General features: G+C 39.6%; 1 protein-coding gene across 2 annotated transcripts in view; it reads left to right on the top strand.

The window, feature by feature from the left end:
• The window catches only part of SLC25A13 (solute carrier family 25 member 13), a 182941-nt gene extending 170453 nt beyond the window's left edge, over window positions 1–12488 (top strand). For both annotated transcript variants that reach the window (XM_023518825.1, XM_003782693.3), the window contains exons 15-18: window positions 1179–1317; window positions 10758–10916; window positions 11007–11097; window positions 11357–12488. In XM_023518825.1, coding sequence (XP_023374593.1) covers window positions 1179–1317; window positions 10758–10916; window positions 11007–11097; window positions 11357–11543 — 576 coding nt within the window. In that variant the 3' untranslated portion in view covers window positions 11544–12488. The remainder of the gene's footprint in view (window positions 1–1178; window positions 1318–10757; window positions 10917–11006; window positions 11098–11356) is intronic.
• Window positions 12489–27968: the final 15480 nt, after the last annotated feature.

The following is a 27968-nucleotide window of genomic DNA, read 5'->3' as shown; positions in this document are numbered from 1 at the left end:
CTGGTGTAAGGCAACTAAATAAATTGCGGAATAGGAAAAAGACTAAGGGTTTTATTATCACAATCCTGGTTTGAGTCAGCAGTGAAATGTGGGTGTCGGAAGAACGAAGCCCGTAGTAACAGATGCACAAGGGTTAAGGACCTTTGACAGATGGGAGCTCAGCCTCAAACCTGACAAAACGACCCCAGATCCTGCAGTACTAGACCTCAATAAATGTCACTGGGTGTGGCTAGATCTGTTGAGTCTGGATGGATTCATTATTTTCCTTTCAGACTCTGTATTTGATGGAAATTTTTAGGTATTAGAAATGTGTGAAAGAAATGGTATTAAATCATTAAGTGTTGAAAAGAAGTAATTTCCTTTCCATTCAGCCTACCCCAAATGCAATATATATATAGTGGTTTTCATTGTAATATTATATCGTATTTCTGATCCCTCATTCATTCTCAGGGTCTCCACATGGCATTATGTTTGCACCAGAAATTATTTGGTGAAGACTTTGCTCTAGTAGCTAATTGTTCTACATGCAACTCTAAAATGTGTCAGAATTACTGTAAATATTTAAGGCTTTAAAGCAGGCATGTATCAATGTTCATAAACCCTGAGTGGCAGGTAAGCATGTGAATAAATTTGGGGGATCTAGGAACCCCTGAAAAGATACATAGTATTTTATGTATTTTTTTTTTTTTTTTACTTTTTCTGGAAAAGAGTCCAAACAGTATTTTTTTAAAAAACTCTTTGCCATCCACCTGTGTAATCTGTCTACTTCCTGGTGTGTGAGCAAAAAGATACCTTGATTGTCGATGCCTAACTTCTGTTGAGACCAGAAAAAAGATCTTCCTTGAAATGCCAGTGACTGGCTACCAGTAAAGATTTAAAAGGTTATCACAGGCAGAGTTCTAAAAGTGTTTCAATTGAAATTTTAGCATCAGAATAAGTGAGAACTTCTTCTCCCTTTTCACATCACAAGAGAGGACTCGTTTTAGTTTTAAAAACAAGATTCAGATTTATAACTTACAGAATTTGGGTTATTTTTTTCTATTCCCCTTTCAACTTATGAGTACAAATTTGGTCTTCTCCAAGAATATTTTGTTCTGAGGTGAGTTCCAAAGAAGCTTGATCTTTTCAATGGGATATGTGTTTCATGTGGTTTTTTTTTTTCCTTTGCAAATGTGCAGGGTGCCAAAGCATGCTTTCTGCGGGACATTCCTTTCTCGGCCATCTACTTTCCATGCTATGCTCATGTGAAGGCTTCCTTTGCAGATGAAGATGGGCACATTAGCCCGGGAAGCTTGCTCCTAGCTGGTGCCATAGCTGGTGAGTGTCCCTCATGGATTTCCTGTGCTCCCCTCACCACTCCCTACTCCCACTGTCCCCATCTCCCTGCCCCACTGCTGCACTGGAATTTTTGCTGATAGTTTATGACAGGGTGCACATGGGTTGGCTGTAGGTTTCTTTGACTAGCTACCGGAAGGAAAAGGAAAGAAATTCATCTTACTTCCAGAAGATTAGATTATTAGACAAGGTTAATTTCTTAATACTAAAAGGCGTTCATTAAATATATTGGCTCATTTTGTGGAATTACTGTGTTCCAATTCAAGTTCTGTATCATTTCATAGTCTCACTTCATAGCATAAGAATAACTGTGTAGCCAGAATTGTTGCATATTTATGTATTTATTTATTTGAGACAGAGTCTTACTTTGTTCTCCTTGGCAAAGTGCTGTGGCCTCTCAGCTCACAACAACCTCAAACTCTTGGGCTCAAGTGATTCTCTTGCCTCAGCCTCCCAAGTAGCTGGGACTACAGGCGCCCGCCACTACACCCAGCTATTTTTTAGAGACGAGATCTAGCTCTGGCTTAGGCTGTTCTTGAACCTGTGAGCTCAGGCTACCCACCGGCCTCGGCCTCCTAAGTGCTGAGAATACAGGTGTGAGCTACCACGCCCAGCTACCCAGAACTTTTAAAAAATTTGCCTACTTGTGCCTTAAAAGTATCTAGACAAAATAGTGCATAAAAGTTTATCCAGAGCTTAAACAATAGTTATTCTTCATATCATTTAAGTTAAAGAAATGTAGTAAAACTGAAAAGATCTGTGCTAGTTAGAAATACCCATTTTCCTCCCTGTGTAGTTATTTGGGGGGAGGGGCAGTGATTACTAAATCCTAGATGGAATTAACTATTTCTTTTTTGTTCAGTGTTGCATTGACAACATTGACAGAAGGCCAGGCACACTGGCTCACACCTGTAATCCTAGTGCTCTGGGAGGCTGAAGCAGGAAGATCCCTTGAGCTCAGGAGTTCAAGAGAAGCCTTAGCAAAAGTGAGGCCCTGTCCTTAAAAGTAGAAATTAAACGAGCATCATGATGGGCACCTGTAGACCCAGGTATTGAGAGGCTGAGGCAGGAGGATGGCTTGACCTAGGAGTTTCAGGTTGCTGATGCTGTTGCTGTTGCTCTTAGTCTTAGCAAAAAACTAAGGCAGTCTAAATAAATAAATAAATAAATAAATAAAATATATACATACACACACACACATATATTATCAGTAGAAAAAATTAGCCACAGCAGGAATCAGTTCAATCTTTGATGCTTCTCCTTGTGCAGGGACTTTAAAGGTTGGAATTGCCTAGATGAGCTCTCCAAGCATGACACACATTTACTAAACCCTAAGACAGTCACAGGATGCCTACGTTTAAACATCTTTGGTACAGGTGTTATTCTCATCAGATACGTGGCCACAATCTCCAGGCTATTCCGAAAGACAGCCTGAGAACAACTTGGAGAAGTTGTTTGCTACTCTGTTCACTGCCGGGCAGTAGCCCAGGCCATAGCCTGGGCACCCTGGAGACAGACCTGCATGGCTGCTCTGTAGTACGGAGTTCATCCCTTGTCTTCACAGGCAGTGGCACTGGTACGTGACACAGGATTGTTCTTCTCTGGCCGCTTAGGGACCTTAGCTGTGTGATTAGCATTGAAACCCCTGTGCCTACATTAAGAAATCATGATTTCAAGCCTGGAATATAGAATTCATGATTCTAATTCCAGTGTGGCCATTGCCCCCTCATAAGTCATTTCTCCTGTGTATGCATACGAAGAACTTTTGAATCAAAAAGTTTGTAATTTATTTCAAATTACTTATTGGGACTTAATGGGGAGAATTAAGTACCACTTATTACTGTGTGATTTGGGGCAAGTTACTTCTCCGAAGCTTTGGTTTTCTCACCTGTAAACGGAGATTGTAAATTGTACCTGCTACATAGTGTGTTTGTGAGGCTAAATGAGAGGTTCCCTGCGAAGGACTTAGCATAGTGCCTAGCATACTGGAATTGCTCAGTAAGTGTTAGCCAGTATTATATTGAATACAGGAGAATCTGTGAATCACTCCAAAAATCAGTAATGAAATTGAGCTTAGTCTAGAGTGCTTTCCTAAGCCTTGTTTTCCTCTTTCCACAGAACATACTATCTTTAACTCTTCCCTTGGAGAAAATAAGTACCCCAAGTGATTTCACTTCTGGGTAGGAGTTTCTTAGGTAACCCGTGCTACCGGAGTATAGAAATGGCTGGTCAGGGTTTTTCTTTTTTTCACTTTTAAGGCTTATTTTCTTCTATTACCTTTTTATGATTATTAAAGTAACCTTATTCATTGTAAAATATTTGGGAAGTATCACAATGGGTAGCTAAGAAAATATTATCCACTCGTCCAGTACCCTAAGATATTTGCTATTTAACATTTTTGCTAATTTTCCCCCTTCTGTGGTATTTAACAGAGTTACATTTACACTGTGTATATATACTTTTTACTTAACATTGTATCTTTAGCATTGTTGGCCATAGTAGCCATTGGTAGTGGCATGTATTGTAGGGTCAGACTTTTCAGGTTCAAATTCCAATTTCCCCACTTGGAACTGTGTGACCTGCACAAGTTATTTAATACTTCTCTTCCTATTTCTCCACATAAATGAGCATAAGAATAGTTTCAGTTTTACAAGATTATGGTAGAGATTAAGTGAATTTTAGCTTACCAGGGATGCCTATAATCCCAGCAGAGGTGGGAGCATGGTTTGAACCTAGGAATTCAAAGCCAGCCTTGGAACCACAGCAAGACCCCATTTCTAAAACAAACCCCTCCACCCAAAAAAAATTTTACAAGCAGAAGGAAAAAAATTAGTTCCCAGTATATAAGAGAAACAGATTCTCTAAAGTGAATTTGTTGGTTAAAAAGTATGACCGATTTTAAGGCATTGACACATTATTCTTAAAAGTTCCAAGTAGCTGACATCCCAGTGCTATTATAATTTTAACACCATAGTCATACTGTTGTCTTTCCAGATACCTTCTATATTAGTTATTTCTGGATACTAAATTATGCCAAAACTTACCAGCTTAAAATAACAAATGCAGTAGTACCCCTGTAAGTTGAAACAACTGGTCAAAGTACGGAGGTGGTCAACCTAAGGGAAGGTCTGTTGTACTGATCTGTACATATGGTGCATGTCCAGTCTGTGAAAATGAGGTCAGCTTAAGGAAGTGGTCAGTGTAAGGAGTGGTCAACTATGGAGCCTGTTGTATTTATTATCCCACAGTTTCTGTGAATTGGGAAGTAAGTATGGGTTGGGAACAGTTCATTTCATGTACTTTCTCCCATGGGAAAATACAAGACGCAATTTGTCATATTAGTTTTAGTCTTCAAAGTATGGATCAGCTACAAAGCTCAGTGACTTTGTATATTCTACACCTCTACAAAAGCATAAGCTCCTATCTCAATTTAATAATAGATCCTGGAAGCCCATGGTAAATGTCATAACTGCCACTCTAATTAAAATTAGGCATAAGACAAGGATGTCTCTCTCACCTTCCTTTTTCTGCCTTATTGGGGAGGTTCCACTCAGTATGGTGCAGTAAGAAGACAACCTCAGAGGCTTCAACATTAGAAAAGAAGAAGTGAAGCAGTCGTAATTTACAAATGACTGTTCCCCTGCATTTCCCAATTAAAAGACCTAAAAAATATGTTAGAATTAATAAGAAAGATTAGTAATGTAGTCATTGTAAGACAAACATGTTGGTATCCAGTGATAGCAGTTAACTGCTCTCACGGAGGAAGCAGAGCAACTTGTCACTATCCTGCTGGCTCCTCAAGCAGAGAGTTGAGTCCAGGGAGGAAGGGGCAAGAAGACTGGGTAGAAGTATGCCCAGCACACCACCACTGAGAAGGGCAATGAGCACAGTGGTGCCCCAGACCCTCATGGACTGTGGGGTGGAGGACGCACCAGGCCCCCACTTTTCCTCTGTGGGTACAATAGGAGCAGAGGCATTCACTAGGGAGAGAACGCAGCGTGCGGAGAATCCCAGGAAGTCTCTCCTAGGGCAAAAGTCATCTTTGTTGTCATCAAACAGAAAGGAGAAAAGCTTCTTTCAAAATATAAAACTTCTTTTTATAGGTAGCTTTAGGTAACCACAATGAATAGTTGTTGGCCAACAACTTACTATCAAACAGCAATGTATTATGACTCATTTTCATATGTACCAAGTTCAAATTGATCTCTGACACAGAACACGTGTATCTTTTGTTGCATAGTCCTAGTATAAATAATATGGGTCTGTGATTAAATGAACATGATCATACTTTCTATGTTTTGATAGTAATTCCAGTTATTCAGCAAGTACTAGCTCACTTTTTTCTTTCCAAAAATTTGATTAGTCTTAAAATTAGATTATTTTAGTAATATGCAGCTTTTTTTAACAGAAGTGGTTATGAGTATCTCAACTTGGAGAACATTCTTTTTATTTTAGATTTCTATATCTAGTTATCAGCTGGGAATATCTTTAGATACTATAATATCTGCTCCATTATTTCCCAGGATAGAGCAAGACCACAGTGTTTGAATTTCTGTTCATTGGCCACAGAGTACCTCAGCTTGTCAGAAGGTGAACTAACCCAGGGAGCCTGAAACTGAGAAACCAAATTTCAATTTCCTGCAGTTAACATGGTGCTTTTTAGTTAGTGAAGGGCATGTCAATACAACTTCTAATAACATTGGCAGATATGTCTACTTCTCAACTTTTAAAGAGCAGGCTATCATACCCGATGATTTTTACTGTCAGAGTGGAGAGATACAGGAGCAAGTCAAACTGCAGTGACCGTCTTGCCTTTGAGTTAACTACCTTAGATTAAGTTGAAATTGAGGAATTTCTCTAAAAGTTGCTCAATACACAGGAATGGAAGTGTTACATATGTGTGACGGGTCATGGTTCTTTTGCAAACATGTTAGAGATGTGTGTTATGAGAAAAGTTCTACTGGCACAAATTTGTTAAGACTAAGATAATTGAAAAGCGATTCTTAGCGTCTTAAAAAGAAAAACATATTGGCAAGATCAAGATAATAGACTGAGCGTATTCATCCATCTCTCCTGAAATGTCTAGAAAATACATTTTTTTAAAATTCTATATCATCACTAACAAATGGTAGTCCTAGCCTTCAGCAGACAGCAGAGCCATATTGACTCTGAAACTGGATGGAAAGATGCAGCCGCCCAAAACACTCGCAGGAAAAACTGCGTTGAAAGTGAGAGCAGAACCTCTGAGTCAATGATAGAAAGATGGACGGGAGAGAGAAGTTTCAGAGGAAATCATTAACGAAAGTTAGAGAAACGCATTTGCTGTGGCAGGCCTGGGTTGGCCCTTTGTCCTGGTTTTCCTATGGTGCTTCAGATGACAGTTGTTTCCAGGTTAAAAGTTTACATTATAAAAGAAGGGACCTCTCCCCTGGAGAGGGCGGGAGAAAGGAATTGAAAAAAAGCTAGGTGGGGCTTCAGGACAATTCCAGACCTTTACCACAGATGCAGAAAAGAACAAACTAATGGCAGCTCTTCCCAAGAAGAATATAAAGTAAATTCTACCTACCTCCAAAATGACGCATTTCCCATTTCAGCAGTTTGGAAAGTCCCCACCCTGCCTGCTTCCCTAGCCCCCTGCCCCTAGTGCATAGGTCTCATCCATCTCACAAACCCTTTAGACAACCCTCTGTTCATATGAGAGACCTGTGGGCGAAACAGAAACAGACCCAGAGTATGGTAGAAGCCACCTACGACTACATACAAGATACTCATCAGCCTGTCCTTTGAACTTGAATATCAATAGACAACCAGAGGTCTTTGGACATGAAGGAGCAACAAGGTACTTGAAAAGAAGAATTACAGAGAAAACAGGCACTTCAAGGAAGAGAAAGGGTCTTTTTAAGAACTATAATTAGGGTCGCAGAGAGATTTGAAAGGAATAATCACTGAGGAAGCTTTCTTGAAAAGTAATAAAAGGATTGCCAAAATTAAAAATCCAGAGATGGCTCTAAAGATGGAATGGATCGTGATCAAAGACCAAATTAACTTCTGGGAAATAAAGTCATAAAAACAAACTCTAAGAAGGTGGAACAAGAATATGCATAATGATGGAAAATAAGATGAAATGTGAAACAGGTAGGGTCAATCCAGGGGGTCTCACATCTGTTTCATAGGTGTTCCCTAGGGAGGGAGCAACAGTAAGGAAAGGCCAGAAAACACGTCAGCCATGGAAGATGGACTGCCCTTCATCTGCGATGCCCGGTGCCTTCTAAATGCCAAAGAGACAGAGTCTTCAACCTTGACTGTGTTCCCAGCAACACACCAGTCTTCAGGAGGGAGGGCAGAACGAAAGTTGGTTTCTCGCTTGCAAGGACTTAGGTGTTTCCCCTCACAGACTTTCTCTGAAGGAACTGGAAGGGATGGGATACAGGAAGCAACAAATAAAAGTCAAACTTCTGGGGAGGTCTTCACGATCACTGACTTGAGTCTGTGTATTTATTCCCTATGCAGGAAGCATGGTTGGGAGGCTGGAAGAAGGACACGGGTGACAGTGTGCCACTTTCCTCACCTTGCGGGAGGAGGACGCACACGCTAATTGATTGTGCCTGTTGTCAGTGCAGACCTGTGTAACAAAGGCCCGCAACACTTTCATAAAGTTACTTGGGGAGGGGGGCAGTTCAAAAGGGAAATAACCAAAAGCAGAGAAAATAGCAAAATCCAGGGCAGCAGAAATAAATCTAGCAGCCGCAGTGGTGTGAGCAGATTCAGTGGCCCTAGGAAAAACAAAAACTTTGAGATGAGTTGCGAAAGAAAATCTAGTAATCTGAAGTTTGAGAAAACAGTAACATAGAAACATTGAAAGAACAGATTGGAAAATACATAGCAGGTAAATATCACGATGTGCAAGCGTAGCAATGTTAAAGTCAGACTAAATGGAATTCAGAGTTTAAAAATAGCATTCACAAGTCCAGAGGCATAGCTCACACTTATAAAAGATAAAATTCACTACACAGACACTGGCATCAACCTCTATGTAGTATTAATATAATATTGTCTTAGAAAATCTCGGCTTAAAAGTATGAACAAAACATGATATTTTCTCATATCCTCCTTTATCGCATTGCTCTTAGAAGCTGACATTATTAAATAGAGAATATAGATAAGGATGCAAAGGGAATTTGGGAAATTCTTACCTGGACCCAAAGTAAATCGATCCTAAACTTCGTGTCATATCCAGTAAACTGAAAAGCTCATTCTTTATAAATACTAATGGAATTTTTATGAAAGTTAAATGTGACTCATGCAAGCCAGTTTGTTATGTGTATATATGTGTCATAAATGATCTTCTACTCTCTAGTTACTGGGCCCCCTTGAAGATTTGTAACTTTTTTATTGGTTGAGAAGCATCCCAAATTACCCCTGTCACATGGGTGGCAGGTGACCATAAGGTCTTTCCATCTCTCTTGTCACTGAAGAATCAGGCAGGTGGCAGTCCTCTCCCACTGGGAGAACAAGCCTTCCCATCTCCTACTCTCCTGTTCTTAGGAACAGGGAAAACTCAGACCATTTGATGGGCCTTGTCTTAGCCTTTTGGAAGCCAAGCGAGACCAGGCATATCTGCCTGGGGTCTTTGCCAGCCCTAGACCCCCGCCCTCCCCCCAGCAGCTCTCTAGTGGCCAAACTCTTGCCATATCTGCTGCTCTCCTGGCCTTGCTATGGGACAGCCTGATGCAGTTCTCCAGTGTAACTAAGCAAATCCCCTGCCCAGTGGCCACAGTTCCTCCTAGGCCTTTCCGGACATCTGCTTAAGAGAGATGGGAGCTGAGAACCAGGATGCTGAGAATCGTGTTCAGGCTTCTGCAGTCCCTGCATCCCTCCACAACTTCAGTCAGTTTTGCCAGACAACTTACTAAGTAGCATGTGTGTTTCTTTTCCTTTTTAAGAAAATTCCCTAATCGGTGTTTTTCATGCCTGTTTTCCTAAACCCTAATACACCTCTCTTTTTTCATAACAAGGAAGTGTTTGTGAAAACTACCCTCTCTGAAGGGAGCTTTTCACCCATCTTCCTGCCTGGAGGTCTTTCACAGTCTCTCCACGGGCCAGCCCATTGTTGCAGGGGAAAGTTAGTGTCCGACTAAAGCGAAACTGGTGGTGTGAACACAGTGGGTTTCTGAGCATTTTTGATGTTTCCTTCCATTATGTTGGCGGATAAATTCCTGGCTCCATGTTAAAATATTTCGTCCAAATGAATAGGAAATGTAATGTGACTTACCCAGTGAAGCATGGAATGTAAAGTAAGTTTTTCTGTGTGCAAAACTGTGATCCATTTTGTAAAAACTCTTACTTAAGATTAATGTTCAGAAAAGGGAAGGATACTGCTTTAGTAATAATAAAGGCAAGCGGGTAGTGTGCAGACTTCCCAAGGCGTGCGCGCACACACACACACACACACACACACACACAGTCACTTTAAAGCTGTCTGTTAGAAGGATGAGGTGGAGCTGTGAGCCAGACCATGTTGGTTTGGACAGAAATTCTTACAGAATTATTAAGCCTTAAAAAAAGCAAAGGAGATTTATGCATCTGCATTTGACCAATTTGGTTTGGAATAGGTTCATAATGGAAAAGTAATAAAACCAGAAGAGACAGTGTCTTCTGAGTACAGTCTCACTTTTAAAAAATCTAAACATGGGCTGCCCCATTTTGGATAAAATGACTGCAGAAAAATTCCCCACTGGTCATTTGGGGAGGGTGTTTTGTTGTTGTTGTTCCTTTCTCATTGATTATCAGCCAGTATAAATTATAAACTTTCTGCCAGATATTTTTCTGGAGATGTCAGCCTTAGGAACAAGGAATCCTAAAGTGTTATCTGTGGGAGTCTCCCCCTCCTCCCTGCAAACACAAACAGTGCTTTTTAGCTATCAGTAAAGTATTTTTCTTGTGAGATTGGAGAGGTAAGAGTCTGGAATGGAGGATGTGAGAGAAGGCATCTCCTGTCACTGCCAGAGGAACCATGTAACACGCTTCACCTCTGAAAAAGCAGACCTAATGATTCTGCGAGTTTTTATTTCAACAGGAAAGCAAAAAAAAAAAATTACTCATTTGTTCCCAGATGCTTGAAGTAATGTTATTGATGAATAATTTCTTAAATCTATTTAAGCGTGTAAGACTACAGACATAAGACATGAGGGCTGGGTGACGTAGGGAAAGGCAAGTGCATGCTGGGAGGGCCGTGTGCAGGAGCCTCCATCCTTGCAGACAAGATGGTCACACTTGTGCTTCCCATAGAGGGGGCAGTGAAATAGGCATTTTATCCCATCTGGTTCTTAACTTTCTTTCCACGGCCCTGCAGCTCAAAGCACAGTTATTTTTATATAGTGAGAATGTGACCAGACTGAGATGGTGTTGTGTCTCTCCTGCAGGTATGCCTGCAGCATCTTTAGTGACCCCTGCTGATGTTATCAAGACAAGATTACAGGTGGCTGCCCGGGCTGGCCAAACCACTTACAACGGAGTGATAGACTGCTTTAGAAAGATACTTCGAGAAGAAGGCCCAAAAGCTCTTTGGAAAGGAGCTGGTGGTACGGAAATAATTCGTTCTTAACTAAGCTTTTAGTATCAGGTAAATTTTTTAATCTAATTATATCTGTTATTTCCCTGTTTTTTTAAAGCTCGCGTATTTCGATCCTCACCCCAATTTGGTGTGACTTTGCTGACTTACGAATTGCTACAGCGGTGGTTCTACATTGATTTTGGAGGAGTGTAAGTATCACAGTGAATCTGCTAAAATTTGGCTGCTGCTTGTACTCTCCCGTCATTGAAAAAGGTGCCGCCAGTCTAGTCCCTGTGAAAAAATAGAAAAGATTTGGGAAAATGTTGACAAGGTCCCTTCAAGGAGAATATACAGCCGATCCAAATGCAACAACTCCTTTATGTCTTATACATTAATTGTTAGGAAAGTTAAAAAAAAAACTGATAAAACAAAAAACTCAGATTCTGACTGTCTTTTCTCTTCCTTTAGAAAACCTAGAGGTTCAGAGCCAGTTCCTAAATCCAGGATCACCCTGCCTGCCCCGAATCCTGATCACGTTGGGGGATACAAATTGGCAGTTGCCACCTTTGCAGGGATTGAAAACAAATTTGGACTTTACCTACCTCTCTTCAAGCCATCAGCATCTACCTCGAAAGTCATCAGTGAGGACCCGTAGGAGGCCAGGCCGGCTGTGCCTCTGGTCGGTACTGCAGCAAGGAACACCCATCCCGGGCGGAAACCATGCCCCCTTCCTTTCACATCCATCTCGTTTAACTCAAGTCAAAGCTTTTTATAACATGAAATCATTTTTTTCCTGTGTGTTTTCTTAACCAGATCATTGTGAAATTATTCCTAATTATTCTTTGGGCCTCTGCTCAGAAACCTTTGTTTGTATCTGACAATTGCAGGGATTTGGTCAACACTAACATGATTTGAGGAAGGAGCGGGTCCAAATAGAAAGTAAGACGCCCTTCCTGTACTAGGATGACAGTCCCAAAGAGGCTTCTGAAAGGCAGTCATGGTGCTCAGAGCAAAGTGTTTCATGTGAGTTTAAATGGGTCTGAAACTGGGTTCATATTTATAAAAATAAAAAGTAAAACCCTGGAAGAAATGAGAAAATACATATGTATCAGAAATAGCCAGCCTGGCTTCGCATTTTACGCATGCACAAATTCTGTCTCTGGATTATATTATGAGGCTTTTATGTGAAACATGTTTCTTTGTAATGAAAACCACATTGGAGATGTTTAGTAATCATATTCTGTTACTGATACCGGGACTAGTAGTAAAAAGTCTTTGCACTTTAAAGAAGTGCTTTTGGCATTTTATGATATAGACAGAGAAACTGAACTGCAGCCCCTCTCCTGGAAGTGCTGATTTGGGATCACCACTCAAGTGACGCACATGTCCTGATAACTGCCCATTCCAATAAATACTGCAGCCCTGATCCTCACACCCCCTACAATTGGCACCCATTTGCTTTTAAAATACACTTTATCTTGAATCATGTAAGACAAATATATTCTAATATGAGTTTTTATTTAATTTGTGGTGCCTTGCAGAATGGTCAGAGGCTCGTGTTTGTGAAGATGGAAATAAACTATTTTTAAAAGCTGCTAAATTGTTTGCTCTTGTGCCTTCATGTGGTGAATGACAATAATTGTCATTACTGGACTGTCTGTAGTGCGTTGAGGGGGATTCTGTTCATATGGTGTAGATACATCCCCATGGTCTTTCAAGTGGTGTATGTTCCCTTATTTTCATGGTCAGAGTGAGTGAGAGAAGCTACATTTAACCCTGACAACCACCAGCAGCTGACACTTTGGTTCTAGTCATGCCCAGCTCTTGTGGCAGTTTCTTATCATGTCAATTAAAGTCATATAAAGTTTCAGTGGAAGTTGGACATGAAAACTAGTATGAAATTGCAGTTGTATTTTCTAATCTGACTTTTATTCATACCAAAACCATATACCACTATCTCTAACATTTGCTGGTGTTTGGCTAGCACTATAGTGATTTGGGGGAAGATGTCTTAAACAGAATGTAGGGCTTTTTTTCCCAGCCTGTGTCCTACTCTCAGAGAGGCTACTGAAGGAAGATGGCAGTCTGTATGAACGTTCCGAGCCCCCGGAGTTTCCCTCCAGAGCAGACAGCCACTTTTCGGTCTCTTGCTATAGACCAACTGGCTGCCATGGAAAGTTGTAATTTACAATGGGAAAGAGTTGGCACCATCTGTGTCTGATTTTCTTTGTTTTTGTTTTTGGGAGTGAAGAATTTTGTCATCATCATCAGATACAGGACAAATATATACACGGTTTCTTCCGTGTTTACTGGATAAAACCAAAGGGGAAACCTTTCTTCCCCCATTCAGTGGGATAAGTGATAAATATATTTTAATCTCAAAGAGTCATAAAAGTCCAACCATGTCTTGGGCATCACAGTACGGAAGGACTCCAGCTTTGGTCCTTTGAATAGGGAGGAAATTTCTTGAGTCCCTCCTTTCCTTTTCCTCACTTGCTTATAATTTTGCTGATCAAAGCCCTGACCCTAAATCTCAGAAATGACGCACTGTCCCGCCTGCTTCTTCAAGAGGCTGCTGCATTCGATGGGAGAGCATCCATCCTGGCTTCACGTGGAAGTCCTGGCAGCTGAGGGTGATTCTAGTCAATGAATAAGTAACCAGAGACTCCAGGAAGCCAGTGGAGATAGGACCACGCGGCTGTGTTTCCTTAAAATCCTTGGCTTGTTCTGTTTGGGGAAAGGCAGAGACTGGTGAGACTTTGAAGGTGGCCTAATTTCCATCTGAGTTCTGCTCAGTGGGTGGTGTGCCTGTGACTTGCCTTGAATAGAACTGCAATCACTGTGTGGTGAAAACCACTGTAAAATTTGTTCTGGGTTTCCCTTCTTCCTGAAGTGACAGCACAATCTGTTGTCATCAACGTTGTCATCCTGCACAGCAGCGGCTGCTGTGCTGTGGGTTGATTCCCCCTACGAGGCTGAGGAGCTGAAGGTGATAACTCCCAGATGCCTGCTCACCCAACCCAGGGGGCCAGGCTCCCCTCCTCTGCCAACCCTGGACTCTTGGCTCTGTTCTTGGTCCACCTCGTGATTACTTGGGGGGCTGGGTGAGGGGCCTTTCATAGCAGCTTTTTTTTCAAGGAGGGGAAAAAATGTGAAGCTGACCACAAAGTGAACACGCTGATTCTTGGGTTGCAGTCGTGGCTGAGTTTCTTGAGGCTGGGTGGCACGCTGTCTCCAAGCTCCTGCTACACTTCATAACCCACAACCATTTGCTGAGCTCCCCGGGGTCGCCTTAATCCCAGCAGCCAGGGTCGCACAGAAAAAAATAAGAATTCTGGCACAGAAAGGAGTCATTTAAATGCTCATTGCATCTCAAGCTTCAGTTTTTACTTAGCTAAAATATTTACCATTGGAAAACAATGTTTAAAAGTTTGTGCTTCAATGTTATTTAATGGTGTGGCCTATGTAAACCTCAGGATGCTTACATTTTGACAGTCTTCTGGAAATGTTTAAGAGCACATAACACATATCAAAACTGTGACCTCCTCCAACTAGGTTTTGAGAATACAAGTTGCACGGGAGGAATTCTTCAAGTAAAGGGAAAGAAATCTCCAAAAGCAGAATTTGATGAATCCTATCTCGTGGCTGCATTATCAACCTTCTAGATAAACCATCCCGAAAAGTCATCGTCTGCCTTTTACCACAGGAGCCATATTTATGGGGATGAATTTGTATCATTGCCACTGAGCAAAATCCCATTTTAAATTCAGGGTAATCAAATGCTTTCAGGATGTGGATTTTTCCGAAGATTTTTTAAAAGACAGCTTCCCTGGTCAGAGCAGTGAAATGTTCTTCCCACAAATGGTACTGCCCACAGAGAGATGTGTGTTTCTTGTTTTACCTGGGGGGAGTTACCCACAAAGAGCTCTGCGGTGGTGTGAAGACCATGGGGTTCACTGCTTCATTTTAAAGTCCAAGGCATCTAGCAGCCTCGTTACCTCTATCTTTTTAAACAGTGTCAGTCTTCAGTTTAAAAGTCCAGATTGGGCTCCGTGAGGGTAGGGATTGTGTCTTTGATTGTCTTAGGAGGCCCATGGTTATTTAGACAGGTAGATGGATGGATTTTTGAGAAATCTATTTTTATCCCCAATGAGCAATCTTCATTGTTTTCCTATTTACAGGCCCTTTCTGCTGCTGGAGTTAAAAACCATAACTGAAGACAATCATAATAGGCTTATGTATTGATGACTTATTTTAGATGGCGTGAATCCTTTGTTAAAAAAACTACAGCTATTTTAAATTGGTTTTATTTAGTGCATTACTTCGAGTCAAGAACTATCATATAAACTAAAAGATAAATTTAAATTCCCTGGTCATTGTTAAAAACAAGAGTTTAAAAAAATCATATCCTTTGAGATAAGCTTCATGGTAGGGTTGAGATATATTATTACAATAGTTTTTCTTATCAATGAATGTATTACTAGTTTATAGTTCATTCCATTTCTTAAGCATTCCCTGAGAAGCTGCTGAAGACTACGGGAACTCTCTTTTAGAAAGGTTTGTTTTTAGCTAATGCATTAATGGACTCCAAAAAGAGTCCAAATGGAACGCTCTGCTTTCATCTGCTGGGGTAACCTAATAAAATAATGTTGTTTGCTTTTAGATTCCCGGCTGTTAAGGGGGTTTTGCTGAAGGCAAAACCACAGTCCCCTCAAATAACTTTAGAAGGAAAATTAAGAAGACACAATAATTGTGCTTGTCTGAGGCCTGCTTCTCCCACAGACACATGCTGAGCACACTGGTCAGGCCACCAAGGCTCTAGTGCTCCCTGCTAGAGCACTAGAAGGACTCCGGCCATTTGGAGGATGCTTTGTTTTGCAGTGGAGCTGTTCTCAAGGTGACTTTATAATGGACTCAAGCTCTCAGAACAGACTTATGCAAACAAGCTATGATCTGTCCTATAAGGTGGGAAATACCGCTTGAAGGAAAAAGACTGATGAGAACATTCTTCCCTATCTCCTAGCACCACCCTTAGCTACCTATCCCACTTCTTACTTTGGTCTCTTTAGGGGGGCTGATTTCAAATGAGAAAGGAGCAAGTAATTTTGCCCCCGTGCCAGAATTCTTGGCTCTGGAGTTTGAGACCAGCCTGAGCAAGAGCAAGACCCTGTCTCTACTAAAAATAGAATACCTAGCCAGGTGTAGTGGCACATACCTGTTGCCCCAGCTACTCGGGAGGCTGAAGCAAAAGGATTGCTCAAGCCCAGGAGTTTGAGGTTGCAGTGAGCTCTGACGCCATAGCACTCTAACCAGGGCAACAGAGTAAGATCTGTCTCAAAAATTTAAAAATTAATATGAGCTATTACATGACCTCATTTAAACCACTTTACTACATTTAAGGTAAGTGCTGTTGTTTTCTTCATGTTAAATATGAAGACACCAGGTGGCGGCTGTGGCTCAAAGAAGTAGGGTATCGGCCCCATATACGAGAGGTGGCAGGTTCAAACCCAGCCCCCCCCAAAAAACTGCAAAAAAAAAGAAGACACCAAGACTCAAGTTTCTCGCCTGCAATCAGCTCAGCTAGCAGGTGGCGTGCAGATCCGAATCCAGGTATCATGGCAGCCTTCTCTCCCTACAAGGACTTCTCACCAAAACTCAGTACTGATAAAATTCTTGTGATAGTCTTTGCCAAGATTTCTCATTGTCCCCAGTTCTTATAATCAGCCATTATGATTCTGGCTCAGAGCAGAAAGGAAAGGTGATCTCTGATGTTTAACCATAGTAAGTGCATTTGCTACCAAGAATTCCAGGGCCTTAGGACCAGGTGAATCCTGACAACCCTTTGAGGCTCCTGCTGAACTATTTTACAGCCTATTAAAGTCAGTAAAGAAAGGATTGAGGTAAACGTGAAGCATTTGCCCCACGGGTGTAAAATTGGGAGGTAATGTGGAAAAAGCAGAGGTGAATTTACAAACTGTGACCATGCAACGTGATATGATGCAAACTGAATTGGATCGTCTTAAAAATCTCCGGTATAATTAGAAAATGCCATTCTTCAACAAAGGCTGGGAATAATGGAAAACCAAGTTAAAAGTAAGTATCTATGGGTATGCAGCCTTAAAGTCTGTCTGGAGGGAATGGAGACAGTTTATAGAATGTGGGATTTGCTGGAATTACTTTTGGACATGAAATCTCTGTCACCATTAATGGTAGAAAAGTCTTGGTGTATTCCCAACAAGTTTCCTGCCACCCCAAAAGTTAAAGGAGAGGTTATCTACCACTGCATTTGGCTGGTCTCTCTTCCCCATTTTTATATAAATGACAGTGGATTACTGACTGACCCACACAAAAAAAATTATAGCATTTTCTTCCTGGGCAAAATTTCTTTTAAAAAAACCCAATATGTCATGTTCTCACTCTAGTCTCAAAAGAGTGGTATATTTGAGAGCGCAAATTTCTGCTTAAAGTAGAATTGACCTACGTAAGTTCTAAGTAAAAAGATATGCATTATCAATTTGAGAATTTATTTAATCAGAAGCTCTTCACTTGGGCTAGGCTTATGCTCTTGTTACAGTAAAATCAGAAAAGTTGGGCATGAAGAAAATTGAAACGTGCATATTTTTTTCTTCTGAAGAAAGAACCGAAACCAATGTTTAGTGAGTTTTATTGCTACAGAAAGTAGATATTTCTTCAGATTTTCAGTCTCCCCCTTTGTCCTGCCCCATGTATCTCATTCTTCCTAATTGAAGAAATAAATCATACTTAACCTGAAACTTCAGGTTACCTTTTGATTGGCTACTTATAAAGGTAAGTGATCTTTTTATTCCTTTTTTTTTATAATAGTTTGCTTATGTGAGAGTAACAGTAGAGAAACCCTCAACTCTGTATTTTCTTTGGTACTTGAAGTTACACATGGTATTCTTAATTTCACTCAATTTTAAGTGTCCAGGGGTGGTGCCTGGAGCTCAGTAGGTAGGGCACTAGCCACATACACCGAGGCTGGTGGGTTTGAACCCAGCCCAGACTAGCTAAAAACAATGACAACTGCAACAGCAAAAAAAAATAGCCAGGCATTGTGGCGGGCACCCGTAGTCCCAACTATTTGGGAGGCTGAGGCAAGAGAATCACTTGAGCCCAGGAGTTTGAAGTTGCTGTGAGCTGTGCTCTACCTGGGCAACAGTTTGAGACTCTGTCTCAAAAAAAAAAAAAAAAAAAGTGTCTTGATTAGGTTTAATAACAAACATCCCACTAATACCACACATATCTGGCTAATTATTAAAAAATTGTAATGTATTTTGAATAAGTTGAATTTAAAAGATAACTTTTATCTTCTATTTTAAAGCTGATTTAATATACTTTCAAAATAAACCATGCAATGTATCATCAAAGCCCCAAAGTAAATATTTTTTTTTTTTTTTGAGACAGGAGCCTCAAGCTGTCCCCCTGGGTAGAGTGCCGTGGCATCTCAGCTCACAGCAACCTCCAACTCCTGGGCTCAAGCGAGTCTCCTGCCTCCACCTCCCAAGTAGCTGGGACCACAGGCGCCCGCCACAACGCCTGGCTAGTTTTTGGTTGCAGCCATCATTGTTGTTTGGCGGGCCCAGGCTGTATTTGAACCTGCCACCTTGGGTGTACATGGCTGGCACCTTAGCCACTTGAGCCACAGGTGCTGAGCCCAAAGTAAATATTAAATAAATGCTTTGGCTTCTACAGGCATTCAACTCCAGCTTACTTTTTTCTGCCTTAAAAATTATACCTTTTTGAGATTTCTGCTTCTGACCATGATGGAATAGTAGGAAAACTAGGAGAAAAGAATATGTATGATACAATGTTTTTCAGACATTGGGTATGAGGGATAAGAGGACTGTGAACTCTAAGAGAAAGGAAACAGACAAGAGGAGGCCCGCCGTTACCCCAGGTGGGGCAAGGTGAGAGCAGTTTCCAAAGCCTGGACGTTGGTTCCAAACAGAGCCCTGCAGTAGTTACCACAGACGGAAGAGACGGACAGCAGGGCCAAGGTGGAAGTTGTAAGGTGAAGAACCAAACAGGAGGGAGCCGCTCCCGGAGAAAGCTCTGGAGTTTTTCAGAGACTTCTCAAGTCTTTGGCCAACTACTGATTTTTTCATTTCTGAGAGGAAATTATCTAAGACTTGGGAAAGAACCACTGGAAAGGAGGAAACAGACAAATTCTGGAGCTCACAGAGGGGAAATAATTCTCATCGGCCAGAGTGGAAAGTCCTCATAACATTACATAGAACATCAGGTAGACTCCTTAGAAGAGTGTCACATTATGAAAAAAGCTTAATTAGTCCTACAGTAAAGACTGCTCTGCCCTGAAAGCTTAAAAGCAAGCCTTACAAGGAGCCACATGATTCCAAGTAACATGACTGCTTGTCAGAACAAAGTTCAATACTATTCAGAAAAGCATCACAAAATCTTACAATGTACAAGGAAAAATTCACAATGTCTAAGATCTAAACAAAATATTACCAATCATCAAAAAAGGAGATGGAAGATATAAACCATAAAAAAGTGAAAAATCAGTCAATAGAAGCAGACCCCTGATAACTATTATAAATAATATATATAGTTAAGAAGATAGGAGAAAGCATTAAATGATGAGAAATGGAAGATAGAAAAGACACAATGAAAATTACAGTATCTGAAATGGAAAACAAACTAATTCATATTACTGATAAGTTGCATTAATGAAATGCTAACAGTCGTGCACCAATAGGGGAGGGGGCAGGGACTGACCCCAGCATTGGTTTGTATTCAAATATTTGGTTGTCTACCTTTAACCAGGCGAGTGAAAACCTCTTCCATGGGTGGGGTCAGTTCAGTTCCTGACCCCATCCATTGGTATGTGACTGTTTATAGATATGTCATCAAGCAAAAGGAAATGATACCAGATGAATATTTATTTATTTATTTAGACAGAGCCTCATTCTGTGCCCTGGTGTCCCATCATAGCTCACAGCAACCTCAAACTCTTGGGCTCAAGTGATTCTTTTATCTCAGCCTCCTAAGCAGCTGGGACTACAGGCACCTACCACATCACCTGGCTATTTTTAGTACAAACAGGGTCTCATTCTTGCCCAGGCTGATCTTTTTTTTTTTTTTTTTTTGAGACAGAGCCTCAAGCTGTCCCCCTGGGTAGAGCCCTGGCATTACAGCTCACAGCAACCTCCAACTCCTGGGCTCAAGCGAGTCTCCTGCCTCCGTCTCCCAAGTAGCTGGGACCACAGGCGCCTGCCACAATGCCCGGCTATTTTTGGGTTGCAGCCATCATTGTTGTTTTGGCGGGTCCGGGCTGGGGATTTGAACCCGCCACCTTAGGTGTACGTGGCTGGCGCCTTAGCCGGTTGAGCTATAGGCACCAAGCCCAGGCTGGTCTTAAACTCCTGAGTGAAAGCAATATACCTGCCTTGGCCTCCCAGAGTGCTAGGGTTACAGGTGTGAGCTACTTTGCCCAGCTGACCAGAGATTGCTGTCAGAGTGAGAAATATATAGGCAATTTTTTCCATGTCTAGTCTGAGATACATGTGTGTAAATATATATATTTATTTTTTATTGTTGGGAATTCATTGAGGGTGCACAGAAGCAGGTTACATTGATTGCTTTTGTTAGATAAGGACCCTTTTTTATATTTGTTTCCCTCCCCCAAAAGGTGAACCCTATTCTTTGACCCCCCATACCCTCCCTCCTTTCCTTTCTCAGCTCTCCCCGCACTGTGTACTAGGCAATTTTTTTAAATGACGTTTTCTTTTGTTTCTTTTCTCTGTTTTTTTTTTCTTTTTCTTTTCTTTTCTTTCTTTCTTTTTTTTCTTTTTTTGAGATAGAATCTCACTTTGTCACCCCTGATAGAGTGCCCCAGCATCATAGTTCACAGCAACCTCTAACTCTTGGGCTCAAGTTATTCTCTTGCCTCAGCCTCCTAAGTAGCTGGGACTACTGGTGCCCACCACAATGCCTGGCTATTATTAGAGATGGGGTCTCACTCTACCTCAGACTGGTCTTGAACTCATAACCTCAGGCAATCTGCCCACCTCAGTCTCCCAAAGTACTGGGATTACAGGCATGAGCCACTGTGCCTGGCCTTTCTTGTTTTAAAAATTTGTTTAAAAAATAGGCTGGGCACTGCGCCTCACACCTGTAATCCTAGCACACTGGGAGGCCAAGGCAGGTGGATTACTTGAGCTCAAGAGTTCCAGACCAGTTTGAGAAAGAGACAGACCCCCATCTCTACTAAAAAAAGAAAAATAGCTGGGTGTTACGGTGGGCACTTGTAGCCCCAGCTGCTCAGGAGGCTGAGGCAAGAGGATTTCTGGAGCCCAGGAGTCTGAGGTTGCTGTGAGCTATGATGCCACAGCACTGAACCCCAGGGCAACAGAGTGAGACTCTGTCTCAAAATAAATCAATAAATAAAAATAAAATTTCCTTAAAAAAATTGACTCTTCAAATCAAAATTAATAATGATGTATTGTGAGAGTTATAACATACATAGTGGTAAAATGTATAATAGCACAAAGAAGAAAAGGAATTGGAAGTATAACGTCAAAAAGCTCTTATACTATACATGGAGTAGTATTCTATTATCCTAAAGTAATGTACATTCAGTAGACATATATTGTAAAACTCCATAGCAAACACAATAAATAAATAAATAAATAAATAAATAAAAATAAACCATATTTAGCTCAGAAGACATTAGTTAAGATAAAATGGAAATCTTAAACTTCAAAATAAAATAGAGAAAGCAGATAAAAAGAACGAAGAACAGATGAGGCAAATAAAAAAGGACATGATGATAGACTTAAACCCAAGCATATTGATAATTGCGTTAAATGTAAATAGCCTGAACACCTTCATTAAATGACAGAGAATATCAAATTTAAAAAAGCAGGACCCAACTATGTACCACCTAAGCACACTACCTTTAAATGTAAAAACACAGCTAGATTAAAAGTAAATTGAAGGAAAAAGACATACCATGTAATCACATAATACAAATTAAAAGCTGGAGTTGGCTACACTGGGATCAGCCAGAACAGATTTGAGAAAGAGCACCATTCCTGGGGATGAAAAGCAATATTTCATATTGATAAAGGGATCAACTCATCACAAAAACATGAAACCCTAATTGTGCATGGCACCGAATTCAGATACATAAAACAAAAACTGATAGAAATCATTGAAAGCAGAAATAGAAGAAATTCATAATATACCTCCAGATTTTAGCACACTTCTCCCACAATTGATATAACAAGTAGGCAGAAAATTAACAGGTATATAGAGGACTTAAACAAAATTAGCAAATAATTGACCTAATTCACATTTTAAAAAATTCTCCACCCAACAACAGCAGAATACACATTGCTCTTAAGTGTAAATATGGACCACAAAACTAGATTCAATAAATTTTAAAGAATTGAAATAACACGCATTATGTTGTCTGACTACTGCAGAATCAAGCTGGAAATCAATAACTGAAAGATGTTTAGAAATCCCTCACGTATTTGAAAAATAAGCAATATACTTCTATACAAGCCATGAATCAAAGAAAAAAATCACAAGAAATATTAGGAAGTATTCTGAACCGAATGAAAATGAAAAGACAGCGTGTCAAAATTTTTCAATGCAGTTACAGTAGCGCTTAGAGAGAAAAGTATACCAGTGAGTGTTTATGTTAAAATGATAAAAGGTCTCAAACCCATTATCTAATCTTTTACCTAAATAAACTAGAAAAAGAAATGCAAATTAAACTCCAAATGTACAAAATATAAAAAATAGCAAAAAGCAAAAGTAAATGAAATAGAAAACAAGAAAACAATAAGAAGAGTGATAAAACCAAAATCTGATCTTTGAAAAGATCGATAAAATTAAAATTAAAAAAAAAAACCAAAACTCTAGGCAAACCCTCAGGGAAAAAAAGAAAACAAATATATCATCACTATCAGTTATTAAAGCAGGGACATTACTATAGAAAAATAGACCACTCCCATCAGAAAGCAAAGCAGGGACAGTGCTATAGATTATACAGGTTGTAAAATGATAACAGGGGAATGTTGTAAACAAATTTATGCTAATAAATGAAAACACATAGATGAAGTAAATTCCTGAAAGTTACACTAAAGAAGAAAGACATGTGAATACCTGCATTTAAGTAATTGAATTCTTAAGCTGAAAATCTTGCCCAAAGAAAAATCTAAGCCTAGATGCCTTCACTATTGATTTCTATGAAATATTTAAAGAAGAAGTAATTAAAATTCTATAAAAATCTTAGAGGAAATAGAAGGGGAGGTATTACCTCTCAACTCCTTATATGAAGATAGTATTGCTACAATATCAAATCTCATAAAGACATTATAAGGAATAAAACAAAACTATAGACCATTATCCTTTTATTTTGAAACAGTTTCAACCTGTCACCCTGAGTAGAGTGCTGTGGTGTCACAGCTCACAGCAACCTCCAACTCGGGCTCAAGTGATCCTCTTGCCTCAGTTTTTCTATTTTTAGCAGAGATGGGAGTCTCAATTTTGCTCAGGCTGGTCTCAAACTCGTGAGTTTAAGCAATCCACCCGCCTCAGCCTCCCAGCGTGCTAGGATTACAGGCGTGAACCACCACATCCAGCCTCTTTTTTAACAGAAACAGAAGGATCCTTTTAAAAATGTAGTGATTTGAACTCAAAAATATAAAAAAGGAATAATTCATATGACCAATAGGTTAATCACAGGAAGATAAGTGTAACACTCAAAAAACAATTAATGTATTACACTAAAACATCATAATTATTTAAACTGGATTCAGGAGAGATATCTGACAAAATTCAACATGGATTTTTTTTGAAGTCTCATAAACCAGGAATAAAGACACTTAACTTGACAAATGCTATCTACAAAAACCTGTAACTTATTTCTTACTGTATGTAAAAGGCTGAATAACCAATACAATACTGTGAGAAAAAGAAATGAAAGGCAAAAAGATGGAAAATAAAGCAGGGAGAGAAAAGCAACTCATCACACACAAGAGATTCTCAACACAGTGATTTCTCATCAGAAACCGTGGAGACCAGAAGGCAAGGGGGTGAGATACTCAAAGTTCTAAGGGTGGAAAAGAAAAAGACTCACATTAAGCCACCTATTAGTGAAACGTTCCGTTTCTGGTAAAAATATTATTCAAAAATGAAGGTGAAATTATAACATTCTTAGATAAACAAAAATTGAAAGTTTGTCACCAACATACCTGCCCTGCAACAAATGCTAACAGGAGTCTTTCTGGCTGAGATAAAAGGGCACTAGAAGGAGATTTCATAATAATGAAAGGCCAATTTGTCAGGAATATATAATAACCTAAATATGTATGTATCTAGTAACAGAGCTTCCAAACATATGAATAAAAATGGAGAGAACTAAAGGATTAAATAAGGGCTGGTGCAGTGCCTCACACCTGTAATCCTAACACTTGGAGGAGGCTGGGATGGGTGGATTGTTTGAGCTCCGCGTTTGAGGCCAGCCTGAGCATCAGGAAGACGCCCTCTCTGAAAAATCCAGGCCTGTCCCAGATGCCTGTAGTCCTAGCTACTTGGGAGGTTGAGGCAAGAGAATTAACAGCTTGAGCCCAAGAGTTTGAGGTTGCTGTGAAATATGACGCCATTCTAACCAGGGTAAAGAAAGTGAGACTGTCTTGAAAAAAAAAAAAGGATTAAATAGACAAATTCACAACCATGGTTTGGTACTTTTACATTGCCCTCACAATAATTGATAGAACACATCAAAATATAAAACATTTATAGAACCAAATATCCACATTCTTTCTAAGTACACATGGAACATTTACCAAGCTAGACCACACGCTAGCCCATGAATGAAATCTCAGTACATTTCAAAGGATTTGAAATACAGGGCAATTCTTATTCTGTGTGTTTTCTTACCAAGAAGAATCAAGGTAGAAATAAAAACAATGATACTCAAAAAGCTTTCCAAATGTTTGGAAATTAAACAACACACGTCTAAAAAGCCCATAGGCCAATATGTATTACAATGGAATTTAGAAAATATTTTGAACAGAATGATAATGAAAATACAACATATCTAAATTTGTAGAATACAATAAGAGCAGTACTAAGAGGGATTTTTATAACTTCAAAAGCCTATATTAGAAAAGCAGAAGTGTTTACAATCAATGATCTAAGTTTCTAGTTTAGGAAGTAAGAAAAAAGGAAAGCAAATTAAACCTACAGTAGAAGGAAGAAAAGTGAACAAACAATAGAGAAAAATAGGAGCTCTAAAAGCTTATTCTTTGAACAGATTAATTAAATTGACAACTCTCCTGACAGGACTTTTTTTTTTTTTTTTTTTTAAAGAAAACACAAATTACCAACATCAGGAGTTAAAAAGCAAACATCACTATGATTCTATGTGCTTTAAAAGGTAATGAAGGGGTAGCACGAACAACTTTATGCTAATAAATCTGACAACTTAAATAAAATAGATGTATTATTTGAAAAATACAACTTGCAAAGAACAACTTAACCAAAATGAAACCAGAAAGAAATAAAAAATCTCAATAGCGTATTTTTATTAAATAAATGTATTTTGCTACCAAAAATCTCACAAATAAAACCACAGGGCCAGATGGCTTCAGTAGTGATCTCATTAAACATTTAGGGAAGAATAATGTCATACTATACTCTCACACAATAGAAGGGTCAGAACTCTTCTCAACTCACGTGAGGATAACCATGCTACTAAAACCTGACAAAGACATTCTAAGAAGAGATGTTAACAGATCAGTATTTCTAAGAAATAATGATGAGAAAATCCTTATGAAATTAGTTGCAAATACAACCTAGCAATATACATATTAAAAAAAAATACATGTTGGCTCGGCGCCTATAGCTCAACCGGCTAAGGCGCCAGCCACGTACACCTAAGGTGGCGGGTTCGAATCCCCAGCCCGGACCCGCCAAACAACAATGACGGCTGCAACCAAAAAATAGCCGGGCGTTGTGGCAGGCGCCTGTGGTCCCAGCTACTTGGGAGGCGGAGGCAAGAGACTCGCTTGAGCCCGGGAGTTGGAGGTTGCTGTGAGCTGTAATGCCACGGCACTCTACCCAGGGGGACAGCTTGAGGCTCTGTCTCAAAAAAAAAAAAAAAAAAATACATGTTGACCAACTGATGTTAATTCCAAGATGACAAGGTTAGATTAGCATTTAAAAAAAAGTCAACTGGCAAAATTCCATATTATCAGAATAAAAGAGAAAAATTATGTGATCATATCCATAGATTCACAAAAGAAGCATAGGATAAAACTCAGCATTTGCTCATGACAAAGCCTCTATATAATCTAAGAGTAGAATGGAATTTTCTTTCATGGAATAATGGTGAAACATTGAAACTCTTTGATATTAACAAGGTAAAGACATCAGCTCACATCTCTTCAGTACAATATGGAACTAGAAATTCTAGCTAGTGCTGTAAGGCAAAGAAAAAAATAATAAATTAAGATAAAGATTGGAAAGGAAGAGGTTTTCATTTATCTCAGATGGAGTAGTTGTAATATATTGTAACCAATGGAATCTACAAAACCTAAATCATAATATTTAACAATGTTGCAAAATATAAGATCAATATACAAAAATAAACTTATCGCTACAAACTAGCAAAAGCATTTGAAAAATAAAGCCAAAAATAGCAATAATATTCACAATAGAATAAAACATTAGAGTCACAGGAACAAATTGAAAAACAGATGTGACAGCATATACACTGAAAACATTGGTGAACTACAATTGAACCAAGATGTAATAAATGGAAAGATATATCTGATTCATGGATTCAAAGACTCAGTATTAAGATATTGATAGATATCAATACTGACAGATATTTTCAAATTGATAGATAGATTCAACAAAATCTCAATCATAATCTAAGCAGTATGCTTTTTATTTATTTACTTATTATTTATTTTTTTGAGACAGAGTCTCACTTTGTTGCCCTTGGTAGAGTCCTGTGGCGTCATAGCTCACAGCAACTTCAAACTCTTGGGCTCAAGTTTGCTTCAGCCTCCCCAGTTTTTGGACTACAGGCACATGACACATTGCCCAGCTATTTTTAGAGATAGAGTCTCACTGTGGCTCAGGCTGGTCTCAAACTCATGGCTCAGGCAAGCCACCCACCTTGGCTCATTACAGGCATGAGCCACCACACCCAGAAAAGAATTCTTTTCTTTTCTTTTTCTTTCTTTCTTTTTTTTTTTTGCAGTTTTTGGCTGGGGCTGGGTTTGAACCCATCAACTCCACCATATGGGGCCGGCACCCTACTCCTTTGAGCCCCAGGTGCCGCCCAGAAAAGAATTCTTTTTAATTCTTTTTAAAATGAATTATAAATGATTCTAAAACTCATGTGCAAACACAAAATAATAGAATAGCTAAAGAAATCTTTCAAAATGAATAACAAAGTTGGAATACTTTACAATAACTGATTTCAAGTCTCAGTATATAGCTACTGCAATGAAGACAGTGTGACAGGCAGATGGACAATCAACTAGAGCAGAGGGGCCATAAGAGTGTCTAGACATACATAGTTGATTGACTTTTTACCAACTATGCTAATTTAATTTAAGGAACAAAAGAAAATAATATCTTCAGTCAATATTGTGAAAAAAGCTAGATATCCATAGGTTAAAAGAAAAAAATCCATATTTTTGCGGATTTTGACAAGATCTCACTCTGTCATCCAGGCTAGAGTGCAGTGGCACGATCATAGTTTACTATAACCTCTAACCCCTGGGCTTAAGCAATCTTCTCACTTCAGCTTCCCAAGTAGCTGAGATTACAGACACATGCTTCTACATCTGGCTAATTTTGTTTTATTTTTGTAGAGATGGGTGTCTCACTATATTACCCAGACTTGTTTCAAACTCCTGCTCTCTATTGAATTTCCTGCCTTAGTCTTCCAAAGTGCTGAGATTATAGGCATAAGCCATCTGAGATATCAAAATCAGTCTTAACCATTACCTGATTCTATACACAAAAATTAATTTAAGATACATTATAGAGAAAAGCTTTTATAGAT

Source organism: Otolemur garnettii, unplaced genomic scaffold, assembly GCF_000181295.1.
Source record: "Otolemur garnettii isolate 467f Iridium unplaced genomic scaffold, OtoGar3 scaffold00005, whole genome shotgun sequence".
In the NCBI taxonomy this organism is placed as follows: domain Eukaryota; kingdom Metazoa; phylum Chordata; class Mammalia; order Primates; family Galagidae; genus Otolemur; species Otolemur garnettii.
The sequence above is the reverse complement of the archived record's forward strand: the minus strand, read 5'-3'. Positions and strand labels throughout refer to the sequence as shown.